This window comes from Barbatula barbatula (genome assembly GCF_947034865.1).
Source record: "Barbatula barbatula genome assembly, chromosome: 4".
NCBI classification, from domain to species: Eukaryota; Metazoa; Chordata; class Actinopteri; order Cypriniformes; family Nemacheilidae; genus Barbatula; species Barbatula barbatula.
Genome location: NC_136768.1, coordinates 10390924 through 10411692, shown reverse-complemented (window position 1 = coordinate 10411692; position 20769 = coordinate 10390924). Strand labels below are relative to the sequence as shown.

At 37.4% G+C, this 20769-nt stretch overlaps 1 protein-coding gene across 5 annotated transcripts in view; it reads right to left on the bottom strand.

Moving 5' to 3' along the window:
- The window catches only part of magi2a (membrane associated guanylate kinase, WW and PDZ domain containing 2a), a 206171-nt gene that overhangs the window by 148070 nt on the left and 37332 nt on the right, over nt 1-20769 (bottom strand). For all 5 annotated transcript variants that reach the window (XM_079454564.1, XM_079454565.1, XM_079454567.1 and 2 more), the window contains exon 2: nt 9233-9349. In XM_079454564.1, the coding sequence (XP_079310690.1) occupies nt 9233-9349 (117 nt within the window). The remainder of the gene's footprint in view (nt 1-9232; nt 9350-20769) is intronic.

The window sequence follows — 20769 nt, the reverse complement described above, 5'->3', positions numbered from 1 at the left end:
GGCTTGTGCATTTTAGTTCACAGAAATCCAACAAAGTTCGTTGTCTCTTAAAAACCTTATTTTGTCATGTTCTTAACGCTTGTTATGATCATCTTCAACAGAAAACGTGTGTAACAGACAGAAAAACAGACTGTATTTAGATGTCTGGAAATATATGAACAGATGGTTCAGTAAATTGTCATAAATACATTGTCTGAGAGTTAATTTTTTTTCAAGTTTTGACTGAAAATATCACATCCATAACTCTGGAATTGCCCAAAACCACAACCAGCACGGAAAAATAATGACTGGACTGTAGTGATGCGAGGGTGCTGTGGATAATCTGCGGGTCGAGCGGGTAAGGTAATAAAAAGGCAAATTGCTGGTGGGTCGCTGGTGGATAAGAGCAGTCATTAATTATGCAAATATGTAATACATTTTCAAAAATATGAACGTGTTTTAAATGCATTTTCATCAGGCAGACAGGCACTAATTTGCAGACTCTCGCTTTAAAAAAACGTGCTGTCCAATGGACGGGGGTCCATTGTTCAGGCAGATGGTGGCGAAATCAAATCAGCGTCAAATTTATTAGCTTATCCAGTCATTGCTTGGGCTGAACATAGTTTGTGTGTTGCAATGACAGAAACAGGGCTTTTGCCATTAAAGTCTGAAGGGAGTAATAATAAACTATTTATTTTATTAAAAAATGTAGGAAAAATTTGTGCAAAGCCAAACTTTTGTTTTATAAATAAAGGTATTTATTTAAAAGCAGCCTAAGATCAGGGTATTTTTTAGCAGAGATGCGCGAATTAGCTCTAACTTCACGGAAGCTGCTATTAAAACGAATGATCCACTGACATCACGCTTAAAAGAAACAATTAGAATCGAATTATCAAAATAATACAGTATACATCAACAACCAAAATGGAGAAGCGCTTCAGGCTATCCGTTTCAAGCTGCATTCACGAATATATAAAAAAATATGTTTAGTCATAGTGTTGCCAAGTCTAATTTAATTTAGTGTGTTATCAACAGTGTACAATATACTTCTGTTTTCCATTCCATTCCAATATCCACAGTTTTATATGACGCTGCGCTACAGAGGGTAACAGAGTTGCATACATACCACATGTTCTTGTCACTAAAGATCTGTCTCAAATTAAAATGTACACTTAAATAAAAATAAGATGTCAAGACAATCTGCATACAAAAGCAAACCTCTCCCACATCTACAGATGCCAAGCGAATCTTAAATGCATCAGGTAGAATGAGAGGGATCCAATATAAACTGTAAAGTCTGAAACTGGCTTTTTTCATTCCAAAAGGCTATTTAAGATTCCAAAGGATCAAGTGAGATCTGTTGTGATGTTAGGCTGAACGTGTATGTGTTTACTTTGGGATGGCTTGTGTTGCACTCCAGAGATAAGGAGATTATGATTGGCTCAGCGAGTGTGGTTTGCATTTGAAACTGACTGCAGCTGTACCACACAGCCTTCTTGTTCTCTCACTGTCAGCAGATTGAACTTCATCCACAACATATAGTACTGAATGAACATATTAAACAGAGTTCAAAAGATCTATGATGATGGCAAAGGCACAAATATTCCTGAACCTCTATGTCTATATGTATATGTCTTTTAGCTTTGAGGCCAAAAGGACTAGTAGCAGGTAGACACTTTTAAAATCTTCATTTACTGGAGAAATGTACTGTACAAGTTTTTGTCCTAGAAACTGCTGAATACAATGAGAATTTCCATCCTTCTACTCAGCATCCCCTGCCTCAAACTAACAGCAACTAGCTAATCTTTCATGGATCTAAAGCAAACCTACATACATACAATACATCCAGTGGATAACCCTTATAACCTTTTAAGTGACATTGCCGTCAATGGCATTTAGGATTTTAAGAGTAACTTTTTCAACACGGAACGAGAAATGTAAGTATATTCGTCAACAAAGTTTTTTCCGAATATAAACTTGTATTTCTGTGTCCAGGTAACATGTTGTTAATATACATACAATGAAACTGAGCAGCATCTAGCGGTGAGGTTGCGAATTGCAACCAATGGCTCACTCCATCCCTCCCTTTCAAAACATTTCTGTGGCTGACACGGCACTAAGAAGATGTTGTCACGTATTCGCTTCTTTGCTGAAGGAGATAATGTATTTACAAAATGCGCTCTGTAGAGCTGTTTGTCTGTTAAGGGCTATTGTAGAAACAAGATGGCGAATTCCATGTTAGGGGACCCGATGTGAATCTAGATAGAAATAGCTCATTCTAAGGTAATAAAAACATAACGCTCCATTATATAAGGTCTTTTAACACATCTGAAAACATAGTTGTGTATATTAAATTTGCATTTCTGTCAATAGATCCTCCTAAATTAAAAGATGCTTAAGAGGAATATAAATAATGGTGTTGTTTTGAAATGAATAATCTTTTATTAAAGCTATTTAATATGCGACCACTCTTCCAGTGCCCTCTATTCCGCACTCTTTTCACCAGCCACAAATAACTCTTTCTCCTCCGGCTGCGTCAGTCCGTACATTAGAAGCATTAATGGAGCGTGACGTCTTCCAAGACACTATGCATCGAGTTACAATGGTAGAAATGTGTGTTCAATACTCAATCATATTTTAGATACAGTATAATATTTTAATCGTCATTTTATTTAAATTGTATTCAAATTATTTATTATTTAAAGTATTTCTTAAAGTCATTGTTAAGAAAATTCTGAGAATTGCTTCCATACACATTATAAATGTTAGAAATGTATTGCTGAAACGAATGTTATTTTAGTGTACTAAAATGAAAACTTTGAAAACGCTTCAGTTCATTAAAATCTAATAAAATGTTGACCTAAAAATTATTGGAATAACTAAAACTTAATGTAAAATTGAAATGTTGCCTCAAAAATAAAATGAAACAAGTTTAAAGCACTAAAATTATAATTTCATCAATGCAAATGTTTTCAAGATTTTGATTACTTGCTGGGTTTCTACCATTCAAATTTGGTTGATTTGGTTAATAACACAATTTTAATGGTGTGACACACTTATATTTATTATATAAAATGTTTTTCATTTAACTAAATGTGACCCACACTCTTAAAAAAGGTCCTTCGAAATGTTCTTGTATGCCGTAGAAGAACCTTTTGGTTCCATAAAGAACCTTTTTACATCTGTAGAATATTTTTCTGTTTCAAAAAAGGTTCTTCAGATAATAAAAAAGTAACCTTTGACTGAATGGTTCTTTGTGGAACCAAACATTTTTCTTCTATGGTATCGCTTTGAAGAACCCTTTAAGCATCTTTATTTTTAAGAGTGCAGTCTGTGAAGTTTAATTTGAGTCATTTCAATGTTTGACATGGCATTACTCAGTCAATATTCAAGATACCAAGGTTGTATTTTCACAAAATTAGGCTTTCACAGACTGGTTCATGTTGTATTGTATAAAATAAAAACAATTATAAAAAAAATTAAATAACAATTGTAAATAACAATTATAAAAATATAGCTGTATCCCTTGAAAGTAATGATACAGCATTTCTTTGGCGTGTGTGAGTGTGCATGTTCTCCTCGACTGCATCTCTATTCGAGTGTAAGCCATGTGGCATGAAAGCAACAACAGTAAAACATGCGAAAATGACCCCCTCAGGAGACCAAATCACACACAGCCCACTTGTCTCTGGTCTCATTCCATGGCATACTTCCTGTTTCCCCCCTGACCTCCTCTGCAGTTAAACACTTCTTCATCTCAAGCTGGGAGCTCTTTTGGCATCTGAATCTGACCCAGTCACATCCCCTCGTCCAATCGGAGTACGCTATGCACGTGCGAACCGGCCAATTATAGGCCTGTTTCATAACAGTGCTCGACAACAGCAGCCCCCATTTCTTGAGTTCCTGTGTATTCATTCATTTCAGGGATGGAGGGATGGATGAAGGAATGAGGTGTTTTAGGGGGGTAGGGGGATTGGAGAGGCGTCACTGGTCTGACGCAGACTGCGGGGGGGGGATTGGGAGAGGACAGTAACCATGGAAACCTAGTCAAAGCTTTCGTCGTGGTGCTTAAGTACCATAGCTAGGAGAGAGAGAGAGACGTTGCGAAAGAGAGTAAACAGAACGAATGAATGATGGAGAGAGACAGACAGTAGTTTTTTTGTAACAAAAAACACATAACATGAAAACGAAAATCTTTGCAGTGTGTTATTTTTCCCTTTTATTGCACTTATAATGTTGCTCAAGTTTTCTGGCAATTTCCAATTATTATTGTAAAAATATTACATATTGTCCATTATAAATGTCCATTTAATATCTCTTTAAAAAACTACATTCGTCACATCGGTGACCAAATGCGAAAATGGTTTATTGGCACACCAAAATATTGCCAGACCATCTAAGCAATTATTTATTTAATACTAATAATCTTTCCTTTCATAATGTAATGTTGAATTTGACCAAAAATGTGAGTTGGAAAATAGACTAAAGATGAAGAATCTTATATAAAAATTTTATCACTGCAATGATGAAACCACTTCTAGACATCAAAGATTCAATTCAGAAGTCCGCAAAATGAGATCTTTGGCTCTTGTGCTTCAAATCAAGTCTGCTTGCTTTTATTTCAGGCCTGAGACTTTCCACATTCTAGTCTTGCTGTGTAACAAGAGAGTTATAGCGAAGTCTAGGTACCTTTATCTGCCAATTCAAGCTTGTTCAATATTTCACATGTATAGTTTTTGCTCCAAAAATGTGTCAGGCTGTTCACAGTGGCAGGTGGTTTGGAAAAAAGCCTCATCCACATTTCTGTGTTCTGAACTGAAATAAGACCCGCATCAGATTGGTTACAAGACTTCAAATGTTCCCAGAAACAATTTGGATTTACAGACCGCACCACGGAGGTCAGATACTGACAATACTGACTCTCTATAAAAAGAGTAGCCTATGATAGATCACAACATTAAAAATCCACCTCGCTTCACCCTCATGTCGTTCAAAACCTGTTAGACTTTTAATGTGTCTCTTTAATAGCATGCAACCTATATTTTGCAGAATATCTAAGACATTAAATGTGTACAATCAACGTGAAGGGGTATTATGTTCACAGGCAACAAAGATAAAGTTTTACATGACTCATTATGCCATAAAATGCTTTTTCTGAGAAAAAAAGGTGAAAAAGCCATTAATCAGATATGTCTATCAATCCCTAATCATTAAGCTTATGATGGATAATGATCATTAAGATGATGGATAAATGACTTAATTCTTTTTTTTCTTTTTTTGGTAAACCTCAACTCACAAGAAGTGAATCAAGAGAGAATAATTATTTTAGAAAGGAGAGTGTCTTTGGTCTGTTGGTAGATACTAGAGGACACTTTGTTCCACATTAATAACAGTGTCTCTTGTCTTCTGTTTGGAGAGGTTCAATGTCAGCACTAACAACTTCTAATGTCACCCTGGCTCTTCATGCGTGTGTGTGTGTGTGTGTGTGTGTGTGTGGCAAGTCGTAACAGATCTGTTGCATAATTCATACGGCATCTCTTTGATTACGAGCATTACTGTCATTACTCAGCAAGCAGCCAATCACACGAAAGAGAACACATTCTCAACTTCCACTTTTTAGCCTGTATAATACTTAAAGTTGCAGTTTTCCTTTTTTGTTTCTCAGTGAAACGCTTAAACATTTGCAGTAACAATGTAAATTTTAGCTGTTCAGGCTGCAAACTTTAAAAGATGTTGTTCACCCAAAACTACAAATTCTTTCATTATTTACTGACTCTTTTGTCATTTCAAACCTGTATGAATATAAGAAGATATTTGAAAGAATGTTGGAAGCGGCACCCATTCGCTTGCATTGGTTTTATGTCCATACAAAAGACCTGAATGGATACAGCAGTTGTTTGGTTACCAACATTCATCAAAATATATTCGTCTGTTTTCTGCAGAAAACGAAATTTAATGAATTATGACATGAACAGAAATATTCATTTTTGGGTTAACTATCCCTTTAAGACAGCATCCTATCCGGAATTGAACCTCATAAGTAACTGATGCTTATGATGCTATAGACAACAAAATAAAATTGTTCCTCCAAATTAACCAGCCAAAGATTTAACGTTTTTGAAATATCAGCATCAGTCACGAGTGAACCAAAGTTAATGTGCCATTTCTAAATGTACAGTCTAAATCAGCCCTTGTCAAAGTCCGGACTCCGGATAACACCATGAATATGAAGATAAGCATATGAAGAGTTGATTTGCAAAAAAAGATGTTCAAAAACAATGTTTAATTGTGCATTCAAATTAATATCAATAAAACTGCAATTGGGTTCTGTTGAATAAGAAATAATGTAAGCAATTGTACCGGACCTTTGACGAGAAATCAGATTCGGTCCATTGAATGTAAACTTTGAGAACCTCTGGTCTAAATAATGCATAAAATGTTGATTTAAGCAATTTAGTTGTCTTTAAAATAAATTATTTTTATATATCCTATATACAATATAGCATAAACTAAATAAATAAGTATTTTTAGTACATATTGTGCAATATTAAACTAATATTAAAGTAATATATCACCCATTACTCACCCTTGTCTTTTCAAACCTGTTTGACTTTCTTCACCGGAACACAAAAGAAGCTTTTTTGAAGAATTTTGTTAACTGACACCCATTCACTTGCATTGGTTTTGTGTCCATACAATAGAAGTGAACGGGTGCTGTTCGGTTACCAACTTTCTTCAAAATATCTTCTTTTGTGTTCTGCAGAAGAAAGAAAGTCATACAGGTTTGAAATGACAAGTGGGGGTGTAAACGATGACAGAACTATCATTTTTTGGGTGATCGATCACTTTAAACTACATTCCTCATACTGCCGTTTACATTCTTGAAATTCGCAATGCATTTTCAATAGATGCAATGCTGGCAAAAATAAGTTGTTTAAAGGCATACTGTATGGTTGATGCTACATACAGGACCCCCCTCCTTAACCTCTCAATTCTGCAGCAATAACATTCTGCAAAATAAACTTTGCGAAAATAATTCGGTATGCATTGGATTTCGAATTCCTATCCAATTCCTCTTGCTCTCTCTCTCTCTCCCTCTCTCTCTCTACCTCATTCTCTCTCGCTGCCTCTTCCTTATTTAAAGCTATCAGTTTCCTTGTTTCTTCCTCCTCTTGCCAACGTTCAACGGTTCCGACATCCGAGGCATTTTATCTCGAGTCCTCATACCTCATTCTTGTTTCTTCATCGTAATCTCTGTCAGTCTCTCTCTCTCTTGTCTGTATTCCCGGTCTCGCTCACTTTCTCTTGGGTACGGATCTCACGTGTCGCTCCCCGGTCTAATGGAATCACAGCTCTGTCTCTCAGCTGGACAGTAATCTCTCGCTCACTCACTCGCTCTCACACATAACACAAGGCCTTCGCTTGAGTAAAAGCTTCACTGAAATCCTTTCAGCCGACTGTAGAGACCAAAGACAGAGCTTACGCCGGCATATAATATCCTCAAACATTTTAGACAACGGCTCAAAGTACACATTTACGCATATAAACTCCACTTCATTATGACTGCAAATAGTGGCAAAGTGTGACACTGTGTCTGAACCACATCAAGAAAGTCGTAGCAGACTTCCGTTCTATTTAGTTCCATCTATTTGTGTGGAAATGCGAGAGAACGGTTCCACAAACAGACACTTTTACTTTTTTGTCCAATGCATTAGTACCAAACGTGATGCTGATCTCAGTTATAGACACATTTGACAGCTTAAACCTTATTTAAGAGCAAAATATAGGAAAATGTTTTTTGAGAAACTCTTAGAAAAAGCTAGTAGCAACTAAAGTTTTTACAACTGCACACCCTTATAAATATGAACCATGCTTTTACTACAGTAACCATCACTACAGTATGTAGTTTTAATATATATTTCTGATTACTGTGTTCATACTTGTGTGTAAATATATCTGAATATTTACTGTAGTTTTATAAATGGAAGATGTACATTTGTAAAACCCTTCTAAAAAAAACAATAGAAACCATTACAGAAATTCTAATGGTTGCCATTAAAAAAAACATTATGAACCATTAGCTCTTTCTATTAAAACCATTACAAAATTCCCTTGAAGTCCCCACTGAAAAAACAATAGAAACCTAATAGAAACCATCACAGATATTCTAATGGTTTCCATTAGAATACCATTACAACCAAATAGCTTTTTCCATTAAAACCATTACAAAACACCTTTTTGTAGTTTGTTTTGGCATTTATACCAGTAGGATTTACGATCCCACCATTAGATTTCATCACATACCAGTAGACACCACTAACACCAATTAAAACCATTACAATTTCTTTAATGGTTTCTATCGTTTTTTCAGCGGGGGGGAGGTTTTGGGCATTATTCCGATATTGGTGTTTTATTGGTTCCCATCTGCCAGATGAGATCCCACCAACAGAGTCCATCACATACCAATAAACAACATTATCAGTTCCATTAAAACCAATACAATTCCCATTATTACCATTAAATCCATAACATTTTCTATTGTGCTTTACTGTTCCCCTTCTGCAAAACAACAATAGAAACCATTAAAGTTGTAAAGGGGTTTGTATTGGTTTTAATGGAAACTGAAATAATGTCTACTAGTATGTGATGGATTCTGTGATGTTAAATCCTACTGGAATAATGCCCAAAACACTACAAAAGGTATTTTGTATTAAATGTAATGGATTAACTGGTTTAAACAGAAAAAGCTATTGTATTGTATAGTTTTTTCTGTGATGGTTTATATTAGGATAGTTTTTCAGCAGGGTCTTATTAATACACTAAACACTTATTTACCATTGTCTCAGTAAAGTAACCATCGTTTAACCATATGGTAATACAAATATGGTAAAAACCAATAATAAAAACCTATGGTTAATTTTGCCAAGGGTTGCAATGCCCTCACAGTCACCCACAACTATCCTGGTAGTGAATTTTCAAAACCACTAACATTTCCTTCAGAAAAACATACAAATCAATAATAAAATGTACTATTTATTCAAAAAACAAGCGTGGAGCAGGACACATAACCTGTTGCCCAAAAGAGTGTTCCAAAAAATGGACTAAAACAATAACAGCATCTACCAATGTAAAACAAAATAAACCAGGGCTCATTCACCAAACCAGCTAAATCACCCATAAACTATCAGCCGGGACTTCTGGGTCAATCCAGAGTGGGCGGCAGTGTAGAAGGTTAACAAAATGAATTACTCACAGGGTACGGTGCGAAGATAAAGGTTGTCCCGGATGATTTGTTGTAACTCGTGGTCCAAAGAGCCTTTCTGGAAGCGGAGGTTGAGATACTGCCTGAGATCTTTATCCACAACACCTCCTGTAACACATACACACACACAGAGATTGAGAAGATCCTCCACGGCGATAAAGTCTCGAGCGATAACAGACTCCATGCGTTAACTGCAAAGCTGCTATAAACACGGCAGAGAAACGCCTTTGTATGCAGTTTTTCCGAGGTAATAATAGACTCCATTACGTGAATGTGCGTGTAGCCGACAACACTGCAGTAAAGCACAATTCAGTCACTTGACACGAAACCTTAAATGTGCTCAGCTGAAGAGCAGCAAAAATGTGTCTCTGTGATACTTTTCACTTTGTTCTGAGGTAAAATAGCTTTGTCAGGTTTCCGAGTGGGGAATTTTTCTTGGTGTAAAGGTGACTTGCATCGATCGCACAGTGGTGGTTCACGCACAAATATGAAATACAAAATGTCATAGGCTTCCAACCAACCAGAAATGACTTGAATTCAGAACTGTGCAGGGATCCCCGGGGGGCTTTCCAATGACACACAGACACATCCTCATCATTACACCTTGTGATGAAATGGCGAAGGGGTTCTCCTAAGAAAATGTGTCTAAGAAGCAGGCAGTTGGGGAAAAAGAGAGAGGAAGAAGCAACACATCTCTAAATGCCTCAGCAAACTGTTTATTCAAAGAGCGATAGGTTCACATAAAACAGACTCTTAAAGGGACGGTTCACTCAAAAATGAAAATTCTGTTGTTCCAAATTTGTATCAATTTATTGGTGAACACAGAGGAGAGATTTGGAAGAATGCTTGTAACCAAACAGTTCTTGGCCAACATTGACTACTACCATTGAAAAATGTACGAAAGCAAAGAGTACTGGGGCACTTTTGACTACCATTGTGATTTTTCCTACTATAGTAGTCAATGGTGGCATCAGACAGAGTTTATGTATCCAGTTTTGTAATATCTCCAGGGTGAGTAAATTCTTTTTTGGGGGCGAATTGTCACTTTAAACGACCAGCTCTTACGAATATAATAATGACCAACGGCTCATTATTTTAATAAAGATGAATGCAAATGAGATAGCGGAACTATCATCAAATAAAGTTCTCATTCGGCATCAGTGGACATATACAGCAAACAAAGTTTGAGACTACTTTTTACTACTAATGCCATTTTAGAGCCATTTACTTTCATTGGAAAAGAGCAGCGCAAATATTCTTTTAAATATCTACTTATGTGTTTCTTTTCATAATTATACATATAATGCAAGACATGATGTACCAAGTAACATCTCATTCACGTCAAGAGGGTGATGACAAAATAGGATTAAAAACATGGTGTGTACATCTGAAAAGGCCAAGACTCTTAGGCTTCCTCTGTTTAAAGTGATAGTTCATCCAAAAACATAAATTCGTCATCATTTACTAGCTCCCATGTCGTAACAAACCTGTATGACTTTCTTTCTTCTGCAGAACACAGAAGATATTTTGAAGGGCGCCCCATTGACTAACATTGTATGGACACAAACCAACAAGGCATTCTTCTAATATCTTCTTTTGTGTTCAACAGAAGATCCAGTTTTAAAGGACATGCGAGGGAATAAATGATGACAGAACTGTATTTCTGGTTGAATTATCTCTTCAACATCCTTAAAACACACATCTAACACGCACATCTCGTATATACACTTAGATGCACGCATCAGAAGTCAAGCGTCCAAACCTGGTGAAGACCTCTACACAGATCAAACCAAATGCTCCCAGAATAAGCTACTTCAGAGAAACTGCTTAACTAGACATGACAACCATGCTATTTATTCACAAACAAACATTTGAAGCAAAGCTCTGGTTAACATTATATCAGTGTTAAAATATACCAAAGACATCGCTGACACAATACAGAAAATGAAAACACAAATGAATGAATATCCTCATACGCGCACACAGATCCTTGGAGAGGAATAAATCCCGACTGCAGCCTCGTTCAAATCTCATGCACACACACGCTCGCACACGATTGGTAAATTGACTCACAGAACGCAGTGGCACCTTTCCTGCACGGCTCAACCAGATGTTGCAGACGACGAAAGTGTTTGTGATGCGTGCATGCGTGTGTGTGTGTTTGTGTGCAGTCCGGGTCTTCACAGGTCTGCGGCCACAGTGTGCAGTTTTCCCAGCAGCGTGAGATGGGGTTTAGCGCTACAGGCTGTCTCTATGCACGCTGCCGTAACAGAGACCGCCGTTCTGCAGTGACCGGAGAGAGAGAGACAGTCAGTGAGAAAGAGAGCTTGAATACTAGGACGCTGCAGAAGAAACGTGCTCTGACAGTGGGAACCTATCACAAAGCTCTCTCTCCGCCTGTGTATGAGGAGAATGATGGTGAAGGGATTTGTCGCCCCCAATGGGTGGCCAGGAGACGTTCAGCATTGGTGAACTAGATTTTTTCCGATTACTACAAAGATGCGAGACCTTCTTCTCCTGTGTTGTGCTTGCCTGTGCAAAGCTCGCTGTCATGATGATGGGTTGTTGTGGGAGGTTGCCAGGGTATGGTTGCAATGCTTTTGCTATGTTTTTGCTACAAGCTCGGCCAGGGGACTTTTATTGGGTCGGGCTAGTGATTGCTTTGCCCCAGTATGAAGTATGACTGTGGTGATGCAAATATTTGGAAATCTACACTCAATACTGATTTGAGGTATCATCAGTATTTAGGTTGCCTAAACACACAGTTCAGAATGAGTTACGTGCCAAAGTTGCGTTCCAGTTCAACTAAAAAATTATTTCCGGCCATTTTTAATTACAATCAAATCATTTTATAGAGACTACGTGTATTTAAAAAGATATACAATAAATGATTTTAGAGCTGTGTCAGTTGTGATAGCTGTTGAAACACACTCATCTTTCCTGGAATCAAAAATCGTACAAATCCCTGATGCTTTTAGAATCTCTATACTATAGAATAGTGTCATACTCACCTTAGCAACAGTTCGGCCAAAAATGAAAATGATTTCATAATATACTCACCTTCCTTCTAAATGTTCTTGCTTCTGCAGTATTTTTATGAATGTTGGTAACCAAAGAACATTGGCCCCCATTGACTTCCATTGTATGAACCCAAAACCACTGAGACATTTCTCATAATATATGTTGTTCTGTTCCACAGAAGAAAGGAGCCACACACAGGTTTTGAATGACATGAGGGCGAATAAATGATGACCGTATTTATTTTTGGGTGAACTATTTCTTAAAGTGACAATACAAATATTACAATCAAACCACAAATGGCAACTTCTGCACAACCTTATGAATGAGAGATGACAATTGCTACAGCAATGTAATACTTAAAGTATTTTAAAGTATATTAAAGTTATTTAGGCTTAGATGGCTTTATAAGACAAGGTTGTGGAGATTATGACAGAAAATCATACTGGAGGGTTTAACAGTTGGGAAAGGACCATAAGCCTAGACTTAAACTTAGGTTGCCCAAGGCCCTACTAATATATGGAAGCACAGCACACAAGGCTGTGGGTTCCAGCTAAACCCTTTAAGTCAGTTACTTGGCAGGCATCATGGCAACACCCCAGGCATCCATTGAATTTTGCAAGCTGATCTCTAGGGCGCCCTGAGCGCATGCTCCCTAACTTGTGGACCTTTAGGTGCAAGATATGACAAGCATCTTTAAAGCCACTTAAATTTGATTACAGCCGTTTTAAGAAGCCAATATAAGACCTCAACAAAGCCATAACCTATGACTGGAGAAAGAATATGGCTCAAACGGCAGCGGAATAAAGGAAGTCTAAACACAGACTGGTGTAGAGGTCAAGGAGAACCTTGAAAGTATTTTACAGTCAGAAGCTCAACTGAGCTTGCCAAGTTGTTTCATAACAAATGCATTTTCTAACAAGCCCACACAAAATGAGTAAGAGAAGCGTGCAGGGCAATATGTCCTTGAGTGAGTACAAAGCACATGATGAAGAACAGGTGCCATCAGAACCCCCAGAGAGGAGGAACAGAAGTTCTTATAAAGTCCCACAGCTGCTACCTCCAGGCCTTCAATGCCAGAAGGAACATATATAACTTTCATTTATCAGAAAAGAGCAAGTGCACATCCACACACACTACAGACATCTGTGTACCCAACCTTTTTTATAATACAAAACAGCCAGAACATTGCTTAACTAGACGATTTTTCATCCTTTCTCAGACTGGTACGTCTTTACCAAACTTTGTAAGTTTACAGTTACAATTTACATTGATGTATGATATATCCATGTGTTGCATGTTACCATCGCATTGTGCCTGGTTCAAACATAACCACAGAGCCTGTATTTGTGACTGTTTCTTTAAGACTTTTATATGTAAATGGTGTTTCTGTTATGTTCAACTAGTCCCAACAATGTTATACCCCAGACGAGCATTAACCTTTGTCATTTTAATGGTCTTAAGTTAATAATTACCTCATAAAATGTGGATAAATGAGCACTGGGTTGTTTTTAAACCATGGTAGGGTAAAATAAGGACAAAACCTTTTGTTGGGTTGAATTGCGTAGCCAGAAGAGCTGGAAACTATTGCCACTGACTCTGAATGGCCAAGGACCACCCAAGAAGCCTTACAGTATTTTGTGCCTTGTCATAATTAGGGGTGTGGATATGTCCCCACAGTAACAGACAGGTGAGCGTTCACGAACTTATCAAAAGTTTACAAGAATGTCTAGGAATCTGTGCAGTGAACCTTGAATATTTTTATGAACTTTGCGTTTAGGTGATCGTTTGGTGTTCAGGCGGACCAATAAAGAACGTCTCCAGGACATCCTCTAGAATTCAACCAATAAGTTACAAATTCAACCGGGTAAATGCTGGGTTGTTTCAACTAGTAATGCACTGAAATCAAAATTCAAATATTCGATATTGAAAATTTAGGATGCACATGGAAAACAAAAAGACATTTTTTAAATGTAAAACTGCATTAATATTAGACTTTAAACAGACTCAAACCACCAAACTAAAAAAGAATTGACCATGTTACGATCCTGCTTTTGTTCAGGTTCTCTAGTCTTGTGTCAGGACCGTGGCAGTACCCACGTGTTTAGTGTGAAGAGAGACATGGCATTATTTGATTTGGAGTACCTTGCGCTCTCCCCGGTCTCGCTCTTGTCCCCGCCCTTTCGATTCCCGCATCAGTGACTAATGATTTAATGCCCCGTATCTGTTCCCCTCTTGATTTGCTCCCCTATTTAATGCCCTCGTGTTTGCTGTTGCGTTTAGAATCTTGTACCTCGCCTTGTTCCTGTGGTGATTATCCTGCTTCTCAGTTTTGCCCCCTCTGGGGAAGTTTTGTTTTGCACCTTGTTTGTAGTTTGTTTGTTATGTTCTAGTTTCCGCATCATGGGTCTTTATTTTCTATTATTTAAGTTTTTAGTTCTTCGTACCGCTGCCTGCGTTTGGGTTCTCTCTTGGACTATTCCTGACAGACCAATTATCAAGTCATTATTATTGTTATATGCATAAAACTAGTCAAGTTACAAATTCTGCAGCACTTGCTAATACAGAAAGTGTATATAAATGCTACACAACGATTGTAATGTAAACAGATGTAGACCTAAGTATATTCGGTTTATGTAAACGGGAGATTTTTTTCAGCTTAGATTTTTCTTAGCTTTTTACTTTAAGGCAAAAACAGCCAATGCCGCTTTCAGCCTGTGGGCAACATTTTGATACATCCCCAGTTTCAACCCATGGTTACGTAAGAACAACCCAGCTAAGGTTTTTAACAACCCAGCGTTTGATAGTTTTGATGTAATTTTAATACAATAAATAAACAACAAAATAATAATATCAATTAGTAATATCATCAATGAAATGTCAAATAAATAGTTATATTACAATCAAACACAGACCAGAAGTTAACTTAGGGCCATGCGCGTGTGTCTGAATAAACAATCTATAGAACTACTTCAAAAACCCAAACCACCATTATTAGTTCCTAAAGAATATAAAAAAGCAATACCAAACTGTAAAATGATCAACAAATCTGCAACTAAATCACAGTTGTGCAGCTGTAGAAAAACAACAACCAACTTTGATCATCTCACAAACAATCGGAATCTATTCATGCTTGAATAAGAGTTAATACGCGTGGGTGGTTACAAATCACAAAGAAAATCCCTATAGAGTATATAGTATATCTATGTCCACACACACACACACACACACTAACAAAGCAACCGCACAAAAACGTCAGCAACATCTGGTTAGTTAACATGTTTCACGCTCACGCTGCATTAAATCGTAAAATCATTATGTGCTATACACCTTTCAGCCCAGCAGGCAGATGAAGCACTTTATTACAGTTTAATGTCTCTATAATGACCGTGTACACGTGTGAGTGTGTGTATGTATATGTGCTTCCATATTTGGAGTGAGCACCAAGAAGACAGCTGTTCGGATAATAAACCTCTAATTTAGCAGAGAGGGGTTGAGCTAAAACTCCATGTCCACACGAGACGCTCATTTAGCAAGCGGCACAGCCCACAGACATCTCGTACGCACAGCGTCACACAACACAGTACAAACTCTTTGGTGTCTTGTCATATGAGACGTGTCAATCCAGTTCTTAACATACAGTGTACTGGTGGAGTGTTTATATTACGTGTGTGTAACACACACACCACTTGCGCACTCACTCATCTCTCACACTAGGAGTGGGGTTAGAGTGACTAATAGAAAATGTCCATCATCTTCAGTACTGCAGAATGAGCTGTAACCTCCGTCGCACGCACACACACACACACACACACACACACACACACACTGTATCTCAGCTCATTTTACAGATATATCACAATGACAAGTTTATAAAAAATGAGCGATGTCTTCGTGATGAAATACAAATCTCCAGTGCAGCATAATAACCCTCGATATGTTGGAAGACTACCGGGCAGAAATGTGTCACGTTTGTTGCTCGAATGGTCTTATTATGGACACATTCCCTTCATCACTTCAGAGCTGTTTATATGACTAGTGAATACATAAACTCTGCATCAATAAATGCATTTCGGTTCAATAATAAATCCAACATCAAAAGCAGCCTGAGATTTTGTTGTTTTCCGTTTACTCTTTACACGGTATTCTTTCCCTTTAGGCTACTTCTTTATCACACATAAGGTTGAATTGCTGTTTATTTTATGTGGCGTGTACTATATACTGTAGCTCTTCACTCTATTGATTCAATTCAGCTTGGTTCAACTAGGTCTGAAAATTTTCAGTTCAGTTTAGAAAAGCTCAGCTTAGTTCACGGCGAATCCATGCACAAGTCAACCATGCTGTTTCACCATACTGTACTGAATCACTATGTGGTGAGGAAGGTGGGACGGAGCCAGTGGCCTGAGTGATAGTTGGAATCAGCTGTGCGCACACCGGTCCCACATATCTCACGGAGGAGATCGGGAGCTTAAGAGGACGAGCGGCAGGACTGTTGACGAGAGAGGACCGGGCCCGGACATGTGTTAAGTTTGTATTTATGTTCTTGTGGCAGGCAGTCTACCGTGAGGTGGCTGCCGGCATTTTACTTCCGTGTTATTGTTTGTTTATTTTAATTATAGCTTGTTTTACGTTTGCCGGTTCTCGCCTCCTTCCCTTTAATGGAACTTCATTACACACAATATTTGGTGGTTTAAAGCCCAGGCGAAGTCTCTCTTAAAGTGATAGTGTTCTGGAAACCATAGCACTGAAACTGCGCTAGTTAAAATTACAAACGACCTGCTTATAGCATCAGATAAAGGTAACATCTCACTCCTGGTCCTGCTTGACCTTAGTGCTGCGTTCGATACCGTAGACCATAACATACTTCTAGATCGTTTATACAATTATACTGGTATTGAGGGACAGGCACTACAATCGTTTAGATCTTACTTGTCAGACAGACATCAATTTGTCCATTTAAATGGGGAATCATCAAAGTAAAGCAAGTAAATTATGGATTACCTCAGGGATCGGTTCTGGGACCCGTGCTGTTCTCCATTTACATGCTGCCCCTCGGAAACATTATTAAAAAACATGGAATTAGCTTCCATTGCTATGCAGATGATACTCAGCTATATATCTCATCAAGACCAGATGATTCCTCCCAGCTATCCAAATTGGCAGAGTGCATTGAAGATATAAAACATTTGGATGACTTGTAATTTCCTTCTTTTAAATTCTAATAAAACAGAAATATTACTTATCGGACCAAAGACACGCAAACCGAATATTTCTGATTATAAACTGCAAGTTGAAGGATGTACTGTTACTCCAACAAATACAGTAAAAGATCTAGGTGTTATATTAGACAGCAACCTGTCATTTCGAAATCACATCTCAAATGTCACAAAAACAGCCTTTTTTCCACCTAAGAAATGTTGCCAAGTTACAAAGTATTCTGTGTTGCTGACGCGGAGAAGCTTATTCATGCATTTATGACCTCAAGACTTGACTACTGTAATGCGCTACTTAGTGGTTGTCCTGCATCATCAATAAACAAACTACAGTTAGTTCAGAACGCAGCTGCCAGAGTTCTAACCAGGTCCAGAAAATACGATCACATAACCCCAATTTTATCTACCCTTCACTGGCTACCCATTAAGTATCGTATTGACTTTAAAGTTCTTTTAATCACTTATAAAGCCTTAAAGGGTTTAGCCCTACCTACCTAACAGAGCTTCTATCACACTAAAACCCATCACGCTCTCTAAGATATCAAAACTCTGGACTTTTGATAATACCTAGAATAACTAAATCCACCAAAGGGGGTCGAGCTTTCTCATACGTAGCACCTAAACTCTGGAATAGCCTTCCTGATATTATTCGAGGATCAGACACACTCGCCCAATTTAAGTCTAGATTAAAGACACATCTTTTCAGCCAAGCATTCACTTAATGCAACATAAGCTAAATAAACCACCAGGAGATGCTGACATTAGATATTATTTACTAGAATAATTTAATTTATTATATAAAACACCATGTAGCGTGTTTTACCCTTTTTTGGGGGTTTATTTTTGTATTTTTGCCCCTTTAAAGCTGCTTTGGAACAATGCAAATTGTGAAAAGCGCTATATAAATAAAGTTGAATTGGAAAGGATTCTGTCATTATTTACTCACCCTCCTGTCGTTTCAAACCTGTACGACTTTCTTCGGCAAAACACGAAAGAAGATATTTAGAAAAATTGTTAACTGGGCCCCATTGAATAGTACCGAATGTTCGGTTACCAACTTTCTTTAAAATATCTTCCTTTATGCACTGCAGAAGAAAGTAAGTCATAAAGGTTTGAAATGACAAGCGTGTGAGTTAATAACAACATCATTTTCGCGTGAAATATCACTTTAAAGTTTATAAAACCTTTTTTAAGCACTATTTTTCAATAGTCAGGTAAGTGCGTCTCAGAGTAGTCATATGCATGACAATCCATATTCCTCATAAATAGGCACGTGAAAATTTAAATAAAATAAAAATGTTATGTTCTATAAAGAGCTTTGTAGAGTATTATTGCTTCTGGTTTGCACATTTTTATTTTCAGAAATCTCAAAAGCGGTGTCCTTTTTGTCACATGCATAACACATATATTTCCTTAAAGTTAAAAAGAAAATGTGTATAGACAGATATTTTTCTGATGTCTAGACTCATCAGGGTTTAGCAAGATATGAAGAAGAAGATTTTAATGTATTAGTAATCGATACATTGAGAGTTTACAGTATATTTTAAGTTTTGACTGCAAATGTCACATCCATAACACAGGAATCGCCCTTCAGCGCACCAGGCTTAGTGCAACTTCGTATTAGCATACAATGCAATGCATTTCAAAATGATTTCACTTAGACAGATTCCACAACTGAAATGTATTGTAGTCCCACAAAAACAGATTTCCCATCATTTTTCTGCGAGATGTTTGATTGTAATAGAGTGCAGTGTAGTGTAGTCCATTACAGTGTGCCATCTGTAGCTGCCAAAACATCTATACTGTATGAAAGTCATCCTGAAGCATGCGACACCTGGCTAGCGAGCATTCCTTCCATCTTTATGAGTTTAGAGTTATGAGTTTCATTTTCAGTCGCATCACCTTTAACATGCTGAAACCCAGAGTTTTGTAAACACATAGGTTTATGTAGAGCATGTGTGAGCTAGCGGATCAAAGACCGTGTTTATGTATGTGGAACAGGGTGGTGAAGACATAGATATCAAAGATCTGCCTCACCACATGACGCGTGTCAAAGCAGACACTTATTAAATCATACTGAGAACAGCGGAACACAGACACAGCACACACATATATAGACAAAGACTATCTATTTACAAACAGGGGTACATTGAAATTCATATTAAAAATCATAATACCTTACATGACTTTGATAACTTTAAAATTCTAGTCTGTCTGACCTACATAAGCATATCTACATAAAATAAAAAAAATCTGTTCTTGAGCATTCACATAAAATAAATCTGTGTTCAATATGTCTTCTTACCTCTCTTAAATTCCCAACAGTAAGCTTATAATGATGTACGAGTTAGCCTGTCCAGTAGCTTTGCAGGAAATGCTGACCTCAACACGAGACAAATGTAAAGTAACCTACAATTATTTGTTTCAAACAGAGATGGCGATAGAGAGTCAAACATTACTGTATGGCAGCATTAATGTTACATTATAAATACAAAGTTACAAAATAAAATAAAAAACATTTAACTCGTAATTATTTCAAATCAAATGACTGTGTTCAAATTCAAAAATAGAACATTTAGAACAACTTAATTTTTTTTACTTAACAACATGAACTTGCTGCAATGCATTCTGGTACTGGCTCACTGTGTCTCTTAAACTCACAGACAAGTATACAGTATAAGTCATAAAAATATTACAGGAAAAGGGTGCTTGCAGGAATCCCATAAAAGACTAATTACAAAACGATCCGACTCAGGGCCACACACACACACACACACACACACACACACACACACAGTTTTCTGCTCTAAAAATTAACTTCAGGTATGAAGTCATTTGCATAGTAAAGAACTTGGTATTAAATACACATTTAGCTTGAATCCTCAGCTATGATACAGCAAGAGCATAGGCTGATTTAGTATTTTTATAAAGCAGGAGCCACACTTTACAGAGGGGGGCCAAGTATAATTTCTTTTTCATTTTTCATTTGCTGCTGGCACTACCAGATTTCTGAACAAAACACTGGAGATGAGTTAGAGAATGATGTGGGTTGTTGATGATGAAGTAACAGAGGTTTAGTGTGGGTTGCACCAACAAGGATTAGGTTTAAATCTAGATTAAATCAAGCTTTATTTAATTATTCTATTGCAACAAACTGTAACACCAAACTGTCTAGACCAGGTGCGAGCAGTGCGACGTGGCACGACAAGACAAAAGACATTAGAAACGCATCAGAATTCCTTATAATTCAAAATTGTGTCCACTCTGGATGCAGCGCAACGTGAAAAACCCTTTGAG